Genomic DNA, 20,952 nt, shown 5'->3' with positions numbered 1-20,952 from the left:
TTGAATTTAGTAACGCCCCTTTTTTGCAGTCTCGGGCAGGGTATTTCGCAAACCGCCGCGCACTTTTTTCATGATTTATCAGCTTTTCGATTTTTGAGGTGTTGGAAAGCCGAAAAATCGATTATTATTGCAATTTTTCTAATAAAAATCAACTAATTGGATGATTAAACTATTGTAATACGTCTAATTTCAGTCCGATAGAACACGAACCCAACCTAGGTACAAAAACCACGACAACGTTATTGGAAAATGACAAAGTTTAAAAAAAATGTAGCGAGACAGACATATGGACAAAGAAAAGGTGAATAAGATTAATATTTATTAAGAATCAAGATGTGAATCACATTTTTTCAAAATCACACATGCTTGATATATAATGAAAAATGAATAACACGTAAATTATTTATGAAGATGCTTCCGGTCGTGAGTTCGAGGTCCGGAGCCTGGGGATTCAAGTCAAATCCACTCAAAGCTCCAAAGGATCTCAAGTCAAACCGGAGAACATCATCGGTCTTCTTCACTTGAAAAACGTCGCCACCGATTCCACCGTCCACCACACAGTTGAGATTCAGTGCGATTCCGAACCAACACCGCAACCGATCGTCATCCAGTCTTCCATCGATTCTGAAAATAAAAAATTAGATATGGTATTACTGATTTAAAATATTATTAGTATTAGTGTCATGGTTGCAGAAAGATGAAATGTACAAAAGGATCGGGAGAGCTCTTTGTGCAATCAAATCAGACACTTTTCCGAAAATTCCCACCAAAAAAAACATAAAAAACAGTGGGGAGGAAATAATGCGAAATGTGACAAATGTTATTAATATTATGAGAGCCTCAATTGGCGAAGATGTTCGACACACATTTTTGAAAAATATGATCGATGCGACGTCAAAAGTTTGTGGAATTTCCAGAAATACGGTTATCAATAGAACCCCGGAAAGAGAAATGAAACCAAAAAAACGTCTCCGGGATATGAGTAGAAAGGAAAAATGTCGTCGTTATGTATCTGAGCTACCGATGCTGACAAGATCGAGAATCATTGGGCGGATTCATGAAATGTGGAGAAATGGGAAAGATGTAACAAGTGAAGATTTATGGAAGTGGTCAAAAGAAAATTTGTCTTTCACTAAAGGCAAAACCGTTTTCCTCCACGTTCTCCGCGGTCTGGGATTCCTATATAAAAAGAAGGACCACAATACAGTTGTTGAAGAGCGTCTGGATATTATCAAAAGACGTGGAATCTACTTGAATGAGAAAAAGAAGTGGGATGAGAAAAATGCTTTCTATGGTTCTTGTGACGAGACGTGGGCCCATGACGGGATGGTGAGACGATATGGTTGGCAACATAGTAATGGAGGGAACTACAAAAGAGCGAGAATGAGTGATTTAGAAGCTCCTCAGGCAGGACCACAACAAGGAAAAGAAAGAGGGAAAAGAATCATTGTGGCTGCCGTTCTGACTGAAAAAGGAGTGTTGCCTGGTTCTGAGCTTTTGTTGATTTCTGGAGTAAATGTAGATGAGCAGAAGGCTGACTACCATCGTGACATGGATGGGGACAATTTTGAGCGGTACTACAAAACCATTGTCCCACTCCTTGCAGCCGAAGCTCAAAAAGAAGGGCGTCCTGCCGTGTTAATCGTCGACAACGCCCCGTATCATTGCAAGGCAATCAAGAAAGTGAGATAAATTTCTCCATACAATTTAAATCTAATTTTAACTTTAGCCACCAACATCTGGGTCATCGAAACAAGAAATTCAGGCATTTTTGACTGAAAACGGCCTTAAATTCTTCAAAAAACAGAACAGAGATGTTCTCTATGATCTAGTCAAGGCCTTTATTGACTGTAACGGTGGAAGAGAAGCTTTCACCACATATGAGTTCGATGAGTACGCCAAGAGCCACGGAGTCACAGTTCTGCGATTACCACAGTACCACTGTTTTTTCAATCCAGTGGAATTACTGTGGTCACAGCTGAAACAGCACCTCCGTAAAGAAGGAAACACGACGGATACTGCCGAAACTGTAACACACGAGCCACAAAAATAAATGTGATTTGATTTTTTTTAGGTTCGTACTCGTGCGCTACGTTTCCTGCAGAATTTCCGTGACGTTTCCTCGAAAGATCTCTTCGCACACACACAAAAAATCGAGCAAGATGTGAGAGAAATGAGTGAAGAGAGAATGCTCACCTTGAGTGAAGAGCACTTCGATCTTCTTTACGACGTCGACGACGAGGGACGTCTCATCAATGTCACCATCGATGGCGATGACGTCGACAATGGAGACTTCTTTGATTCTTTCTGTCTTTCAGACGATTCTTCCGATGATTCTTTTGATGATTCTGATGACGATGAGGAGCTGATTATTGATTACACCGAAATGGTCTAATGCTCGCCGCTTTTCACCTGAAAATCTAATTGATTTGTTTCTTTGCTTAAAATATTAGTTTCTTCTCTTTTATTTATGTCGATTGCTTTCCTTTTGTTGTAACTGCGTCGATTTTATCTGAAAAACTGCAATCAATAATTTAAAAAAACATATTTTCTACAAAAACTGCATTTGAAATGCTTCCAAATGAAAAAAAACGATGAAAAATCCTTCGAAAATGCTTGAAAAGTAAATCATGAAAAAAGTGCGCGGCGGTTTGCGAAATACCCTGCCCGAGACTGCAAAAAAGGGGCGTTACTAAATTCAAACGCGGGAGCTTTCGCGGGCTGAGAAAAATGTCAAGAAAAATTGTTTTGATAATAATCAACCAACAAAGAGAAATAGGTTGTAAATTTAAGAAGCATTTCTGAAACAAATATTTTTGAATGCAGTGTTGATGCTCACTTTGGGCAAATTGAATAATTTTTCGAAACATAATTTGTTGCAGAAAAAACATTACATTTTCACTGCCAGCTTAAAACAGGTCAAATAATGCAAGACTTCATTTTCAGGCATTTACGGGCAGCTACATTGAAGGAAAATTTTGAACAGCCCGTAAAAAAACGAAACTTCTCTCACAAGTCTCATGTCTGCTGTGTGAGCTACTCTTTTAAAAAGTATAACTTTCCAATAAGTGATTTTTCAAAAAAAAAAATTGTCAACTGCAAAATAGAAGTCCTACAGCTGATCTACATTATTACTGAAAACGGAGCCTATATTACTGTTTGTGACGCCGTGGCGCCGTGGCGCACGGTAGAAGTTATCGAATTTTTATGAAACACCGTAAAATTGGACACTTGAAGGATTTCAATTGAATGTATTTACTCTAAACTTCAAGTTTTTGGTTTCCAATTGCTTGAAGGCAACTTTAACTTTTGTTTGAAAAAGCGAGCAAAACTAGTAAAAGTCAGAACTCTGCAAAAATCTTCTGTTTCAGAAACTGCAGTTTTACGGGACTTTTCGAGTTGGGCAGTGCATGACTTGATCTTTTCAGAAAACTTAAAAACCCTAATACTTCCGACTAGTGAGTCAGTGGCGGCTTGGATCCACCCGGAACCTACCCACTCTTTTCTTTTTTCTCTCCCAAGTCTCCCCCTTTTTTACCGTGCTCTTCCACACCCTGTCGACCACTTTCTTACATGCGGTCTCGTGGTGTAGTGGTTATCACATCTGTCTAACACACAGAAGGTCGGCGGTTCGATCCCGCCCGAGATCACCCATTTTTTATTTGCGCACCTGTGCATAAACACCCTAAGGGGGCGTGGCCTTGGCAGCTGCGTGCCCAAGGCTCCACCCCCCTCTTTTCCGCCTAACGGACCCTCATTCTCACTCCATTCAGACATCTGTATCGCTATTCTCTGCTTGCTATAATGAAGAATTCCACTGCCCGACCACCATGCGAAGTCATCAGTCACGTCTCCCCAAAATCCAGAAAGATCCTGAAATTCACGACGGCAGAGAGAAGGGAAAAGGAGAAGGTATTTTTTGTGATTTTGAAATAAATTAAAAATTTGAAACAGTAAAAAATTTCACTTTTTTTTGAAATAGAAAAAATTTTCTTCACCTTTTTTTATATTCCAGGTCACCAACCGTCTTCGGCAACTAGTAGCCGCCGAGGAAGACGCCGACCAATATGAGCTCGTCTTGGCCACCATCGCCCATATCCGAGAGCTCCAAGCCCAGCTATCCGGAAAAGAAAACTCGCTGCCCGCCGGATTCGAGCACTTCTTCACCAGCTCCGCATCTGTCAGCCCGTCCACGTCGCGACCCGACACCCCCGCCTCGTCTCCAGAATCCTCGCCGACGTCATCTGTTTAATTCTCACACGGTTTAACTTTTTTGATGGCAAATCATTCCGGGTAATTACTTTTGTAAATAAATCGATCCTTATAAGATAAGTATCCCCATGTAATTTGGACATGTGGACACCCTGACGTCACAACAGACAGATTGTGCGGACATCTGGAACAGGTGCAAGCTAACATATGGATAGGCTTGAGGGAGAACAGCTGTTAAAAATTTTTCGCTTATTGAAAACAGACGTGTACAGAATTTAGCTGAGATGTCTATCATGACATCTGGACACCTGTACACACCAACAGACACTTTTAGATTTGAACTGGATAGTGACTTTTTAATGAAACAATAAAAAAATTTGTGTCTATTGTCCTCCTAATCCAGTCCCCCATTGTCTATCTCTCCACAGGTGTCTGCCCAAATACTCAATAAATCTGGGAGTATAGGAATTGACCTTTTCCCTACCATAGGTATCAAATATCGTTCAAACAAGGTTTATGATGCAAGAGAGACAGTATGTCACTCTAAGTTACGTAATTTCGTTTACTAAGCAGAATGTGATCAGATTAACTAAAATTTGGAAAGTAATTTACTAATCATAAGGAACAGTAAGAAAAGTGAGAAATTGACATTCCAAGTTTTTCATTTTTACGCAATGGTAATTAAATTCACATTTAGCTGCATTCTTCAAGCAAATGTTACTCCATACGCCGTCAAATAGAGTAGATGGTACTTCAAAACTTTTTGGTGACTATGAAAGCATTGTTACCTCAGAATCAGTGAAGAATGTTCTACAGATCCAATTCCTGTGGTAATCCAGTAGGAAAACAAAGAAAAATAAAAATTTCTGCTTCAAAAACTTGAGATAAGTTTTAATATGATTGGTTTTTCTAATAAACAGAATTGGGGCCGTTTCATTTTTCAGAAAAATTGAAAAACGTCTGAAAACTAGTCCTAGAAATATATCAATGTTTAAACTGGTTAGTCTTCACTACCAGAAACCGTTTTCCAAAGTTTTAACGGGTATTTTTCAGCATCGAATTTCATATTTTTTTCAAGTTTCTAACAATTTGTAAAAACAGTAGGAAATGTCTAATTTATTCGTTTATTCGTGATCGTTTTTTAAAAATTTGAAAAAGAATTTTCGGTTGCAACAACTATGTATAGGTTTCAGGTTTGTTTAATACCCTGATTTGTCATACCGTCCGATTTGCTCTCTCGAATTTTTACGAAAACCAGATTCACCTTATCTGATAAAAAACATGACAGTTTGGTTTTATGCTCAAAAATTGCGTTTTTAGTTTTTAATTAGTAGCCAATTTAAATTCATCTGTTCAATCCTTCGAATAATGTGATTGGTTTTCTTAATTAATTGCACTTTTTATATTGAATTGAAAACAGAAGAAATTTTTAACCGAATCTTGATATTTTAAAATGTTCTAATTGACTGAAATTAAATTAGACTTATTTTACTAACTGCCAGAAATAGTGACACTGAATTCTGATGGGTACTTTTCAGCATCGATTTTTATAATTATTCATGTTTCTAGCAATCTGTAGAAACGGTTGGATATGTTTAATTAATTCGAACGTGACTCTGATTCTGGTAACGATTACATATGTATTGCCCTTTTCGAGCGAACATCGTTAAGCATCTCTAATTTCACAAAAGTCATCATTCGCCATCAGAAAAACATGTTTACTTGATTTTAAACTCAAAATGCGTTTCACTAAGGTATTTTCCAGTTTTTGCCGTTTCATATCGATCATATTCAAGAGAAAATTGATTTGGCGGCAATTCAGTAAACAAAGTCTTTGAAAAACTTGGCTTCAGTTAGTCTATTCAAATATTTTCAGTTAAAGTCGCAGGTGTGTGTATGAATTGACACCTGGTGTGGCTTTATTTTTAGGATTCCAGGTGGGGCACAGGTGATTGGGATGGAGATTGGAAAAACACTTGGGCCCCCGTCACACCTGATAGTTCTTACATTTAGAGTAAAAAAACAGGTAGATGAGGGGTGGTGGGACGACTAAATTATGAGAACAGGTGAGGGATTATTGCAGGTGGTGGATTTTGTTGGGGAAGAGCTGTACTACTCATAAGAGAAAGAGACATGGAAGATATCTAGATTTTGAAACAGGGCACTGTGACAAATATCTTCAAACATTTCGACTGGTGCAGAATAGTTTCAAATAATTGAAAAGGATAAGTGAAACCGAAAACAACTCATATCAGTTTTTTCAGTGTCTGTTATTTTTTCAAATCTCATTGCAACTGTAAACTTTACAAGATTAATACAATTCGGGAATCATACCATGAACCCACGATTAGACATGAAGACAAATTTATGAAAACAGGTAAAAGGGGGAGACATGTGGAAATGGATTATTGCAGGTGGTGTGGATTTTGTTGGATAACTAGCAGAGCAGATGAGAGATCTGAAATAAAGGAGATTACAGCACACGCTCAATGCCCAGGTAAATGAGAAAAAGAAGATGTCTAGATTTTGAAACAGGACTCTACGAGAAATGTTTTCGTCAGTAAGAATGGTGCAGCAAAATTTTAAATTACCAATTCGAATAAGTGAAACCAAAAATATACTTCGTACAGGATTGTATCAATGTTCTATCAGTTGTATAGGTATGAGTAATTTGTTTTCTCAGCACACTGTTACAGAAATTTTTTTCATAATTTTAACAAGCCCGATTTATTTTGAGATGTTCGCCATAAGATGGTCTCATAATTTTAAAAATGTTCGGATACACCAAGATAGAGCTTCATTTTTGTATTAGGCTGGTGCATAAGTTTCTTTCTTTTTTTGAGGTTGAATTTTGACTCACGGTTTCTAGATACTGTGATTGTTTATCGACCCAAACTTTTTTGCATTCTAATGACCTTCTCAGTGGCTAACAAATACAGTTTTAAATTGGTGCCTAGACATTCCGCTCGTTAAAACTATGGTTTTTTCTGTGGTCAACCAAACGCCTATTTTGGAAAGTTTTTTGGTTCTAGCCGACATTGGTATCAAAATTTGACGATCTTAATGGGAAACTAAATGAAAGTTATAGAAAAATACTTTACCTTGTTGTCACATTTTAGTTTTCGGTCAGAACGTTAAAGGCGAAAAAATTATGATCAGACGATTGACAGCAACTAGAAATCATTGTTCAGCTACGTTCAAGCATATTATATAAACATCTGAGAGAGCATTTATGCCAAACTATGTGTAAAAGTTAGAAGGCAACATGAGTAAGTGATTCCAGAAAAAAATAATAAGAAAACCATTTAATTAAGTGATAAAACGTGGGTCGCGTGTTTGCTATGATTTTTGTGCTTTAAAAACGTTATGTGTAGTAGACCTGGGTGAAGTCTAGGTCTCTTATCAACGCTTTCAAGCAAGTCAGAACTATCTCCTTACAAGTAATCAACAGTAGATACATTGCTCTAAAAATGTGCAAAAGATCTAGTGGATTGATTCAGAAGCACGAGTAGCAGGCTTCATCAAACTTAAAAATCACGTGACTTTGATGATGTTGAATTCGTGCTTTCTGTGAAAAAAAGCAAATTGCTTAATCATCTGAAACAAAATAAATTCAGAAACGTCAATGCCTACTCTATTCAAAAATAAACATTTCTACCAATTTCATTATCTAGCGTTAAAGAAAAATCGAAAAAACTCAAACATTCGTAAATTGCTGATCCTCGCCGTTCTTCAGCGACCGGCACTAAACTACAGTTGCTTAGTTCAAATGTCATTATTAATTTTTTTAACATAATTTTTTTAGCTTGTTTTAATTTTGAATAGATCACCCATTCTCGTCAACATTTTCTGAGAAAAAAATGAAGACGAAGAATGGTACCAAAAAAGGGTTCCTCATGTATTTTGACTTGTCTACGGCTGAGATTCAGCAGATGGCAGACGTCATGTCACAGGTATAATCACAATAAGTTATAGCTACTAAATAACTATATTTATCATTATGTGAGTTATTAGCCTTCTAGAAATTTCATGACAAAAATGATCCAAAAAAAGAAAGAAACTTATGCACCAGCCTGATAGTTGACCATTTTTTGCTTGGTTTACCCCTTAGAGAATTATAAGAAATTTTTTAAACTCAGATAAAGAGTCATTTTCAGAGTGCTCGTATAAAAAAGTTGTCAACTACAAAAATGAAGCTGACGGTTTGATTTATACGCATTTATTAAACAATTGTTCATTCTATCTGTAAGCTTTTAGTTTTTCTTGAAAATAAATTATTTTAATTGTTCTAGATTGTGGTTTGAACATTGCGGCGAGAAGAAACATACCAAGCAAGCGAAAAGTTTAATATTCTAAATCTGAAACAGTGTACTTTTTTTTTCAAAAAGTGTCTTCCCTCACTTGCTATGTAATAGTCGAAAATTTGGTTATAGCTCGACTTTCGACACTTTAGTCTGTTTCAGCATTCCGATAATACTTTCTTCTATTTTTACTATTAACAAACGCAAACGGGTGTATGTTTGTCTGTCTGTGGCCGATCCTACCGCCCTTCCTACTGAACCGATTTTCTTCAAAGTTGGACCAAAGGATCAGAAATTTTCACCACTTGATGCCCGTCTATTTTTTTAGTTAGAACAGGCCTCGACTAGGCCACTAGGTGAAAAAACTTGGGTTTCAAGCCATTCAGTGGCTTTCGGTTCCGAAATAGGGAAATAGTAGTTCACGTGGAAAATAATTATAGAACTTTTTCATTCTTCAAATTCATTTCTTCAAATTTTCAACACGGGTGGTGTAGAAAAGGAGGTTGAGCAGCCCTTAGGCTGCGTTAACCGACTGGTATATAACATTTACTATTTTTATCGCTGCCTTGCTGAAGACCCCATCCAATACATTTCACACTCATCATTACCATCCTCCTTATTTTCCCTTTCTTCTCATCATTTTCCCGCATTTTCCCCTTCTTCTTCCGTTCCTCGTTGCAATTAGATTCTCGATTCGTCGTTCTTCTCTCTCCAGCTGCTTGCCACATATGGCTCTGAGAGCAGAAGCTAGCCTAAAGGCAGATGATGTAGTTGAAGAAAAAGAAAAAGAAGAAGCACTCCAGAAATTCTGAACAGACGAGCGGAAAGGGAAGAAATGATGAGGGCAATAGCGAATTGGAAGTTTGGAAAATTCGAATGGTGGAGAGAAAACTTTGTAGACACTGTGAAATTCGATATAACAAAAATAAGAAACTGTAAAACTATCTGAACTAGCAACAATGCTTGCAACTTTAAAAATAATTATCGTGTTTAGGAACTTTCATATAAAGAAGTCGTCGACTATGCAACTGGTTATTTTTCCCTAAAAGCTTCAAATAGAGAACAAAAATATCTTTCTCAAAGCTTAGCCGGCTTTCTATCAGAAATCTGAAAGTTTTGGACAAATTCAAATTTTGGATCCATAATTCAGAAAATGAAGACGTTCGACCTGATTGAACTGATTGAATGAATCTATTACTTAATGTGAGGACTCGAAACGGAGCTTTTCTAAAAATTGTCAAGCAGAAAATGGTCATGGTGAAACAGCCTTTCATTTTGGATCTGCTTTGAGTACTTTTTACTTCTTGACTTCTCTAATTATCTCACTCTTAACATGTCTACCTACTAATCTAATTTCCTTATCGCTTTTGTTTGTTCTCTACTGTGATTGTGTTAGTGGCTTTTGGCCCTTCATCTCAATAAATCAATTCAATTCAAAATAGTTTGTACGGAGAACTAAAATTTGAAACTTTTCTAGAATTTCTTGACAGTTTCAGCAATCCTATGACCGGTTTTATTTATTTCCTATAATTAATTCTCCAGTTTTTTGATTGCTATTTTATACCAAAATTATAAAAATCAAGACTGTTTTTTTTCGACTTTCTTACCAAACTGTTATTTTTTATAATAATTTCATTCACAACCAATTCAAAATTTTCTAACTTTCTCACTCATCGTCATCTGCCTGTACCGAATGGCCTTACTGAGTTCCAGCTGGCTATTGCACCAGACACGCAAAAGCCAGCTGGTCCACAGAGCCTCCTTATTCTACGAAGAGCAGATGATGGACCTTCTGGTATACACCTGGAATACCAGACGTCTCATTCACCCAGTCTCCAGGACCAGATGAAACAATGAAAGAGATTAGTGCAGCTGTTTTCATGTATTCGGTAGAATATTCTGTTTTCGATGTAAGGGACGCACTAATGTCGTCACATAAACTCTTCGAGTTATTAGGCTGGTGCATAAGTTTCTTTCTTTTTTTGAGGTTGAATTTTGACTCACGGTTTCTAGATACTGTGATTGTTTATCGACCCAAACTTTTTTGCATTCTAATGACCTTCTCAGTGGCTAACAAATACAGTTTTAAATTGGTGCCTAGACATTCCGCTCGTTAAAACTATGGTTTTTTCTGTGGTCAACCAAACGCCTATTTTGGAAAGTTTTTTGGTTCTAGCCGACATTGGTATCAAAATTTGACGATCTTAATGGGAAACTAAATGAAAGTTATAGAAAAATACTTTACCTTGTTGTCACATTTTAGTTTTCGGTCAGAACGTTAAAGGCGAAAAAATTATGATCAGACGATTGACAGCAACTAGAAATCATTGTTCAGCTACGTTCAAGCATATTATATAAACATCTGAGAGAGCATTTATGCCAAACTATGTGTAAAAGTTAGAAGGCAACATGAGTAAGTGATTCCAGAAAAAAATAATAAGAAAACCATTTAATTAAGTGATAAAACGTGGGTCGCGTGTTTGCTATGATTTTTGTGCTTTAAAAACGTTATGTGTAGTAGACCTGGGTGAAGTCTAGGTCTCTTATCAACGCTTTCAAGCAAGTCAGAACTATCTCCTTACAAGTAATCAACAGTAGATACATTGCTCTAAAAATGTGCAAAAGATCTAGTGGATTGATTCAGAAGCACGAGTAGCAGGCTTCATCAAACTTAAAAATCACGTGACTTTGATGATGTTGAATTCGTGCTTTCTGTGAAAAAAAGCAAATTGCTTAATCATCTGAAACAAAATAAATTCAGAAACGTCAATGCCTACTCTATTCAAAAATAAACATTTCTACCAATTTCATTATCTAGCGTTAAAGAAAAATCGAAAAAACTCAAACATTCGTAAATTGCTGATCCTCGCCGTTCTTCAGCGACCGGCACTAAACTACAGTTGCTTAGTTCAAATGTCATTATTAATTTTTTTAACATAATTTTTTTAGCTTGTTTTAATTTTGAATAGATCACCCATTCTCGTCAACATTTTCTGAGAAAAAAATGAAGACGAAGAATGGTACCAAAAAAGGGTTCCTCATGTATTTTGACTTGTCTACGGCTGAGATTCAGCAGATGGCAGACGTCATGTCACAGGTATAATCACAATAAGTTATAGCTACTAAATAACTATATTTATCATTATGTGAGTTATTAGCCTTCTAGAAATTTCATGACAAAAATGATCCAAAAAAAGAAAGAAACTTATGCACCAGCCTGATATAATTGGTACTAAACGGTAATAAAATAGATAGTGATCACCGCAATTAACGAGACCTGTTAGATTTTGATATGAGGAATCCTTTATTGGAAATAATACATATACACAACCACAAATTTCTATAAACTAAAACAATTTCTGAGAAACCGGAAATTTTCAATTTCAATACTTTCATCAAAACTAAAGTTTTCCGCTTAGTCAATTTCTTTTGCTGTTTCCGGTTTCTTACAATTATAACAACTCTGTTAGCTTTGACAGCGTATTCCTGTTTGAATCACTTACTATATTTAGCTTCTCAAAGTGTCAGTTGTTAATCCGTTGTTGGTACCGGCTGCTTCGACAGAGTTCCAGATGGCTAATGCACCAAAGCCGGCTGGTCCATATAGTCTCCTTATTCTACAAAGAGCAGATCTTGGATCTTTTGCTGTACACCTGGAGAAATATTGTCAAGTACTAAGTACTTAGTGCAGTTGTTCTTTCCAAGTTAGATTTCACATAATTGAGAAACACGTTTTCACATTTTCAAGTGCTGCAAATGAAAATGATTTCAGGAAAAAAGTACATGAAGGAATTTTCAAGTTGGCCTTGGATTTTCGATCAATCTTCCAACGAACACAATTTCATTACTCCTACTTGGTAAGATTATCTGAAAAGAGATTAGTTCTCGCAACGCTCCAACCCGAATCATAAAGCATTTCTGCCAAATTGATTAACAGTTTCTGAAATCGTTTCAGTGTTTCACCTAGAATCATACTTGTCAATGCCCGAATGCAAGTTGAAATAATCAGAATCAACAGTTTTTACAACTGACAAGTGAAAACAAAATTTAACTTCATTCCGGAAGCTGAATTTTCTATGCAAAATTATTTGAGTGATCATACGTTATATAATTCCTCTTTCTCTCAAGTCATCATTTTCTCCAGATTCAAAGCATTAAATCATGTCGATGAAAGTGCAAAACTACTGTTTCAGAATCATTTCATTAGCATATGTTCAAATTTAGCAACATTTTGGTTCGTCATCATATTGGCATAAAATTGAAATAATGAAACAATGAAGAAGAAAAAAAAATTTAGTTTGAATCATAGAGATACAGATAAGTGAAGATATTATAATTATCACTTCCCGAATTTTTACTGTTTCAAACAACTTTTATTTAGAAATGAATCAAATTTCCTGCAATATCTTCTTTAATTTTTTTCCAATGTAATCCAGAAATTTACAGTTTCTAAATGTCTGGAAAAATTACTGGTGCTTGATTGTTTTGTTAGGATGAATCTTGCAATTAACCTTCAAAACAGTGGCAATCAGACAAATTCGTGTGAGATCACTGTTACAAGTACGCTTTATTTATTATTGGACAAGTTTTAGTTTCGGTGTTATGATAGTGTAGCGAATTGACAAAGAAAATCATTTGGATACATCGTCAGATAACTTCATTTCATGGAACGATTGGAAGATACAGTTTCAGAAAAGTTTCGTTTAGAATCGGTTGTTTCCAATGGTAATTGAATAATAACAGTGTGGCAATAAATTATGAAAGTTCCCGTTCAATGAATGTTTTATACCATCAACATAAAAAACTGTTATCGATTTGATTCTAATGTGATCATCACAATACAATCTTAAACCTACTGACCTGACAAAACACATACAGAGACATGACTATCATTTTAACAGTCTGGTGAACTTAATGCATATGAAGAAATAAAAGGACTGAGCACAACTAAACATGTAAATTTAGACAAACCAACAGACAGATAGAATTTTTTGACGAACTTGAAAAACTCTCTGTTTCACGAATGTCTTATTTGGAAGTATTACCGCTAATTTGTAATAATTCAAATATTTGATGCACATAAACACTTCAACTGAAACTGATGGACTTACCAGACAATGTATCCAATACGGAGCTATTTATTGATTAGTAGCCGTCATCCGAGGCGATAAGGCGATTAATGCGTTTTTAATTGAATGAAAATTAACTATATTTCAGATACACAATAGAAATCTGATGGACTAATGAAGATTTATAATTTGAAATTATTATTATCGTGTTCCAGAGCTTTCATATAAAAAATTTAATATATTGCATGATTTTTTCAAATAATCGAGCAAGGATCTTTTTTAGAGCTTTACCGGATTTCTGTCAGAATTCTGAAAATTTGGACAAATACAAATTTTGTATCCATAATTGAGAGGTTCAAAGCGTTCGACCAGATTGAATGAACCGATTTCACCACTAAGGCTTCCATTCGGTCCAATTTTTGACCGACCTGACCGACCGCCGACCCGACCGACCCCCGACCGACTGATCGCCGACCTACGCAATTTTTTCTGTCTGTATGCGCCATAATCGACGACAATTTTTGAAAAGAAATCCGGCTGAAAACTGACATTTTTCCGGGCAAGGATGACAAAAAATGAAATTAATTTGGAATAATTTGGACAAAATTAGTACTTCCAACAATTTTTAATACCAATTTTCGGTCAAAGTGCAATTTTTAATGACCACAGGTTTATTATTCCGATTTTCAAAAATCACTCGATATTCGTCAAATTTTTCAAAGTGAATCATGTTTTGACATAATTTTCAGCGCACTTTTCACAAATTGAATTTTAAAAATTCTGAAATTTATGAAAAAAAATAAACTAAATTTAAACTTCCGCCGATAAATACGCAAACACTTCACGCACAAATGCGGACCTCGGTCGGCTCGGTCGGTCGGCAGTCGGTCGGGTCGGCGGTCGGTCGACGGTCGGACCGAACCCGACTGGACCGAATGGAAGCCTTATTCACCACGACTAAAAAACTTGCAAAAAATGTCAACCAGAAAAATGGGCATGGTGAAAAAGTAATCAATTTTGGTACTTGTTACTGAGAATTATAATTTTGAATTTTTCCATAGTTTCTTGATAGTTTCAGCAATTCTATGAACGATCTTATTTTTCCCTACAGCCGATATTTGCAATCTAAAAAATGACTTTTCATTTCTTGTCGAACCAGTTTTTTATAATAGTTTCTTTCACAACTAGTTCATATTTTTCTTATTTTTTCACCCATCATCGTCTGTCGGTACCCGATGGTCTTACTGAGTTTCACCTGGCTATTGCACAAGCCCCTCTTTATTCCATGAAGAGCAGATGATGGACCTTCTGGTGTACTCCTGGAACACTAGACGTCTTATTACCCAGTTTCCGGGACCAGATGCAACAATGAAAGAGATTAGTGCAGCTGTTTTCATGAGTTCGGTAACATTTTCTGTTTTAGATGGTTTAGATGGATTTCAACATATCCGAGGTAAACTAAAATTGTCATAAAAATTCAGCGAGTTCTAAGTTCTCGGTGCTAAACGGTAATAAAATATAGATTGTCTTCTGGGCATGATAAAACAATAAAGGAGATTAGTGCAGATGTTCTGATGTATTTGGTAAATTTTTCTGTTTTAAATGTAAGGTATGTATTTCTAGATTTTAGAAGTTCCGTTTGATTATTTTCTTGAGAGATGTTAGATTTTGATATGATGAATCGTTTTCTATTTCTAGAAATAATTTGGGGACAAATGAAATAACTCAATGTCCCATAACCACAAATTTCTGTAAACTAAAACAATTTCTGACTAGGGAATGTTGTGAGTGGGGTATGGAGTTATGGCAAGTGACCTATATCATTGAAAAGCTGAGAACACGTTGTTTATTTATCTGTTTTAATTTTTTCAGTTTTCCTTATGAAAACTACTTATTTTTATTGAATTCTAAATGGTGAGTTGGGATAAATAGAACAATTAAAAATTAAAAAATTAATACTTGCTAATTTAACATAAAAAATAAATTTAAAATATCCCCAAATTTTCAGAAGTTTTGAATCTCGCGTTTCTGTTAATCTTCCCGGACTTGAACGGGTGGAATCTGACTGATGCTCAAAGAATTGGATTGCCGCTAACAGAGGAACACGAAACTCACCATACAAGTTTCTGACCGAGGATCCTGTTGTTTTTTTTATACTGTAAGTGTTTTAACCACTTTCAATTTTTTAAATTGTCTTCTTTGCAGTCACCATTCCGGCTTTCAACCTATGTTTCATGGAAACAATCATTGGTATTAACTTTGAAGAGAAGATAACTCAGGAGACAAATACTCATATCTTCCGACTCTGGAACTGCCCAATACTGAGTGACACCAAAAATATTTGGCTCGAAAACGATCCACGAGTACTTGGTGAGTTGGAACTTTTTTTTTCATAGTATCGAGTTCAGTGTGGATAAATTCCAGCAAATAACGATCTAGTTGAAAATCTTATTTTACAGAGTTCTTCTACAAAATGAGCCGAGGTGAAATTGGTCTTCCTCGTCAACTCTAACACGGTTGGTCTATGTGCTCCACAATTCTCCGGACCAGATAACTCTTCCATTTTCTACCATTTCCACCGTATAACATTTTGTTCTCTAATTCTAGATTGCAATGATTTTAGTGTTGCTATAATAGATTTGATAAAAATTTATTGAGACGAAATAGTCTAAATTAAAGTGAGAAGAGCAAAGAACCCACGAGAGATGAGAAAGACAGTATTTTTAATCCTCTATAGAATGTGTAGGGCGGAGCCAGAAGAGCACTCGAGAGAAGAGATCGAGCAGATGGAGTGGAGAGAGTGGGTGAGATCATGAGGCGGCAGATATGTAGGTGACGTCATCAGGAGGTGGCGGCTGGTTGTCAGATGGCCTCGGTGGTGGAACTCGATGAATGGTTGAGAACCTGGAACACAAGACGTCTCATTCCTCAGTCTCCAGGACCAGATAAATGATATTAGTGCAGCTGTTCTCATGAAATCTGTAAAGTTTACTGTTATAAATGCAAGGCGTAAGAGCAAGACGAATTTCGTCGTTTATAATCTCATCGATTTTTATTCGGTATTAAACAGTATAATAATATAAATTGTGATCACCGCAATTATCGAGAACTGTCAGATTTTGAATATGAGAAACCTCTTTCTGTTTCTGGAATTAATTTGGTGACAAATCAAAACAGAACCACGAATTTATAAAAACTGAAACAACTGCTGAGAAACCGGGAGTTTTCAATTTCAATACAAATATAGTTCTTCGATTAGTCTTTGTATTTTACCACTTCCGGTTTTTCAGAAAAATACTGTTAACTTTGTAAGCGTAATCTCGTTTTGAATCGATTGAAGTATCAGTTGTTGCTCTACTGTTGGTACCGGCTGCTTTGACTGAGATCCAGATTCTGTCAATAGCTCCAAAGCCGGCTGATCCGTAGAGTCACTTTATTGTACAAAGAGCAGATGATGGATCTTTTGGTGTATACCTGGATCCCTAACCGTCTTGGCTCATACGAAAAACTAGTTAGTGCAAATGTTTTTTCCTAGTTAGCTTTCACATAATTGGGAAACATTTGTTATCATCTGGAGGTACTGGTTTCATGAAAAAATTTCGAAAAAGAAATTTTCAAGCTAGTCTTACAGTTCGGATCAGTCTTCAAACGAACACAGTTTCAATACTCCTATTTGGTCTGAATCTGAAAAAACAGATTACTTTTCATATGGCTTTTAATCTGACAATTCTTAACCTAACACGAATAAATCTAGAACAGTCGGCATCATTCAACATTTTTCCAAAATTGTTTAACAGCTTCAGAAAACCTATAAGCATTCGGGAAGAAATATAACTTTGGTCATCGTGAGTGTGTCTAATTCTTCAACAACATCCTTCAGATTCCACAAACTTTGAAATATGTAAGCGTTCATTTGTATGTTGTTACTAAATTAGAAGTTAGGTGCTCAATCGTATTTTTAAGTGATTCTTTTCTTTTTTCGCCAGTTCTCCAAAGTGCAACATTTATCAACAAAGAAAGCTTTGGTCAAATTTATTGTTTTATTGAAACTGTCATTTGGAATCTGTAATCTGTCGTTATCCCAAGAGAGTCACTGCAAGCAGTCAATTTCCTGTTTTATTAACTCTTTTTGTAAATTACATTTGCATAACAACGTTTCCAAAATTTGACTTATTTTCACATAAAAAAAACCTAGCACTACTGTTTTAGAAGTTTGTTATCCAGATATAGTTTAAGCTGGAATTGCTTTTTAGCCCACGTTATTTGCCATCACATTTATCATCTGATTTAATAGCTTCATCACTTCTATTTGGTAAGATTCTCTCAAGAAGAGGTTTGTTGTATTCATGGATTGTTCTGTCAATCAGTCATCAAACACGAATAAATCTGTAACAGTCATCATCATAAAAAATTCTCTCAAATTGATTAGCGGTTTCATAAAATCTATAACCACCCAGGTAGAATATTTCTGTTCGTTATCCATTCAGCAAACTTAATTTTATTTTCAACACAAACGATTCGAAAATTGATGAGAACTCGGGAAAAGAACAAAAACTCAGACGTACTGAAAAAATATTTCGTCCCGATTTATAATAAACATGCGAAACAGAATATCGGATTATCGTTGGAAAATGGAAGTTTGAACTTTTACAGTTACTTGTTTGTGTTACCTTCAACTTTTTCGATACTTGTTTCATTCGAAAAATGTAAATGTGGTATGATAGACAAGAAACTAATTCCAAACCATTCCAGAAAAATAAACTTTGGTTCAAATGAGTGTCTCAAATTTTTTAATAAAATCCTCCAGCCAGGTTCCACAAACTTTAAAAGTTGATCTCATTTATAGGCGTAGGTTTGTTTTCTGTTACTAAATTGGAAGTTATGTGCTCAATCGATTTTTTTAAGTTAGTCTTTTCTTTTACGCAAGTTCTGTTCCCCAAGGAAATGTCATTAACAAAGAAAGCGTTGGTTCAATTTCTTGTTTTATTGAAACAGTCATTTTGAATCTGTCATCACCAGTTTGTCAAGTAGTCCCGAGAGAGAGAGTCATCAGAAGTGGTGAATTTCCTGTTTCATTTACTTTTTTGAAAATTACATTTGCATAACGACTCAATAAGCATGACACACCATACTGGAACACACTCGACCATTCGATCAGAGATATGAGCTTCCAGATTTTGGCTCAGACCGAACGTTTTTGGAATTCTCACCCATTTCATCCCTCATCAGCTTTACCTCCTTTTCTGACAAGCATTATATTTTCACACTAAAAAAGTGCGGAATACCGTTTTAGAAGTTTGCTACCCAGACATAGTTCAGGTTGGAATTGCTTTTTGGTTATCAATCATGTATGTGAAGATGTCGGGCTGTGTCTTTTTTGTTATTCTCTGCCACAAACGCTCGCATCTGTCACTAATCTTCCTAGGAAATTAGATAGATGATGGAAACTATGCCACGCCCCCAGACTAGATGTGGAAAACAGTCAGTTGTCCCTTTCACGAGCAGACCTCTCTTTTTGGGCTCTCTCTGTTTCTAATTGCGTTCTACCTATCTGCGTTTCCAACTCTCTACATTTCATTCTTAATTCTTTAGATTTCTCAAAAACTAGAATTAGCTGAGATACGAATTTTTCCAAAACTTTCCTTTCTTTAATTGAGAGCATCAAAAATCACATTTCAGATATCAAAGTATCACTTTGAAAAAAATTAAATTTTCAAGTTAGACCTGTTTTATGTTCAAGCCACAATCCCATTTTCTACACGTCTTTCTTCAAATTTTAAAACTAATCGGTATTTTAAATTTTCTTTCAACTCACTCTTTCAAACTCTTTTTCCCTATTTTTTCTTCCCTGGGACTTGTCCCCTTGTTATTGATTCCCACTGCGGTAGATTAAGTAAACAGTAGATGTCTCAATCTACATTGAACACGTCAACGAATTCACACATTGTCATCATCTATCCGATTTCCCAGGAAGATAAATGACGGCCTATGTTACTCTGCCACAAAAACTCGCACCTGTCACTTATCTTGATGGGAAATCTGACAGATGAGGACAATTATGCCACGCCCCCAGACTAGATGGTGAGACGGGTGGAATACAGTCAGTTATCCCTTTCACTTCCATACCGAGCAGCCCTCTTTTTTGGGCTCTCTTTCTGTTTCTAATTGCGTTCGACCCATTTATAACTCTTCAGATATCTTTCGAGATTCCATAGATTTCTCATTCAAAAAATTGATAAATTTTCAGTCAAGTCAACACCAACTACCACAACGATCCACGGCCACAACACATCAATGGATGAACAAAAGGGATGGAGACGAAAATAAGGTGAGTAAAGGAAACTTCACCTTTAAACTACTTAAAAATATTCAATTAACTAATTAGGGATAGGAATTGGAGGAACATGGGACGGACTGCATTCGCGGTCTTCCACGCATGCCTTTTCCTTAAAATTATCAAAAATTATTCAATTAACTAATTAGGGATAGGAATTGGAGGAACATGGGACGGACTGCACTCGCGGTCTTCCACGCATGCCTTTTCCTTAAAATTATTAACAATTATTCAATTAATTAATTAGGGATAGGAATTGGAGGAACATGGGACGGACTGCATTCGCGGTCTTCCACGCATGCCTTTTCCTTAAAATTATTAACAATTATTCAATTAATTAATTAGGGATAGGAATTGGAGGAACATGGGACGGACTGCACTCGCGGTCTTCCACGCATGCCTTTTCCTTAAAATTATTAAAAATTATTCAATTAATTAATTAGGGATAGGAATTGGAGGAACATGGGACGGACTGCATTCGCGGTCTTCCACGCATGCCTTTTCCTTAAAATTATTAACAATTATTCAATTAATTAATTAGGGATAGGAATTGGAGGAACATGGGACGGACTGCATTCGCGGTCTTCCACGCATGCCTTTTCCTTAAAATTATTAAAAATTATTCAATTAATTAATTAGGGATAGGAATTGGAGGAACATGGGACGGACTGCATTCGCGGTCTTCCACGCATGCCTTTTCCTTAAAATTATTAAAAATTATTCAATTAATTAATTAGGGATAGGAATTGGAGGAACATGGGACGGACTGTATTCGCGGTCCTCCACGCATGCCTATTCCTTAAAATTATTAAAAATTATTCAATTAATTAATTAGGGATAGGAATTGGAGGAACATGGGACGGACTGTATTCGCGGTCTTCCACGCATGCCTTTTCCTTAAAATTATTAAAAATTATTCAATTAATTAATTAGGGATAGGAATTGGAGGAACATGGGACGGACTGCATTCGCGGTCTTCCACGCATGCCTTTTCCTTAAAATTATTAAAAATTATTCAATTAATTAATTAGGGATA

General features: G+C 36.0%; 4 protein-coding genes across 4 annotated transcripts; 3 read left to right on the top strand and 1 right to left on the bottom strand.

The window, feature by feature from the left end:
- Positions 1–249: 249 nt before the first annotated feature.
- On the top strand, positions 250–2,395 carry GCK72_012260 (uncharacterized protein; the record flags this gene model as incomplete). The annotated part of the gene is made up of 5 exons (XM_003090541.2): positions 250–301; positions 412–647; positions 694–1,683; positions 1,730–2,029; positions 2,075–2,395. The coding sequence occupies 5 exons, from the start codon at positions 250–252 to the stop codon at positions 2,393–2,395; spliced, it is 1,899 nt and encodes a 632-aa protein (XP_003090589.2).
- Positions 357–1,059, bottom strand: GCK72_012261 (uncharacterized protein; the record flags this gene model as incomplete). The annotated part of the gene is made up of 2 exons (XM_053728967.1): positions 357–624; positions 1,022–1,059. 2 exons carry the CDS (start codon positions 1,057–1,059, stop codon positions 357–359), a joined length of 306 nt encoding a protein of 101 aa, XP_053583739.1.
- A 1,409-nt stretch (positions 2,396–3,804) lies between the features above and the next one.
- On the top strand, positions 3,805–4,252 carry GCK72_012259 (uncharacterized protein; the record flags this gene model as incomplete). Its single annotated transcript, XM_053728966.1, has 2 exons — positions 3,805–3,912; positions 4,016–4,252. 2 exons carry the CDS (start codon positions 3,805–3,807, stop codon positions 4,250–4,252), a joined length of 345 nt encoding a protein of 114 aa, XP_053583738.1.
- A 10,629-nt stretch (positions 4,253–14,881) lies between these two features.
- Positions 14,882–16,094, top strand: GCK72_012258 (uncharacterized protein; the record flags this gene model as incomplete). The annotated part of the gene is made up of 3 exons (XM_053728965.1): positions 14,882–15,035; positions 15,788–15,952; positions 16,042–16,094. 3 exons carry the CDS (start codon positions 14,882–14,884, stop codon positions 16,092–16,094), a joined length of 372 nt encoding a protein of 123 aa, XP_053583737.1.
- Between the last annotated feature and the right edge of the window lie 4,858 nt (positions 16,095–20,952).

This window comes from Caenorhabditis remanei, chromosome IV, assembly GCF_010183535.1.
Source record: "Caenorhabditis remanei strain PX506 chromosome IV, whole genome shotgun sequence".
NCBI lineage: Eukaryota > Metazoa > Nematoda > Chromadorea > Rhabditida > Rhabditidae > Caenorhabditis > Caenorhabditis remanei.
The sequence above is the reverse complement of the archived record's forward strand: the minus strand, read 5'-3'. Positions and strand labels throughout refer to the sequence as shown.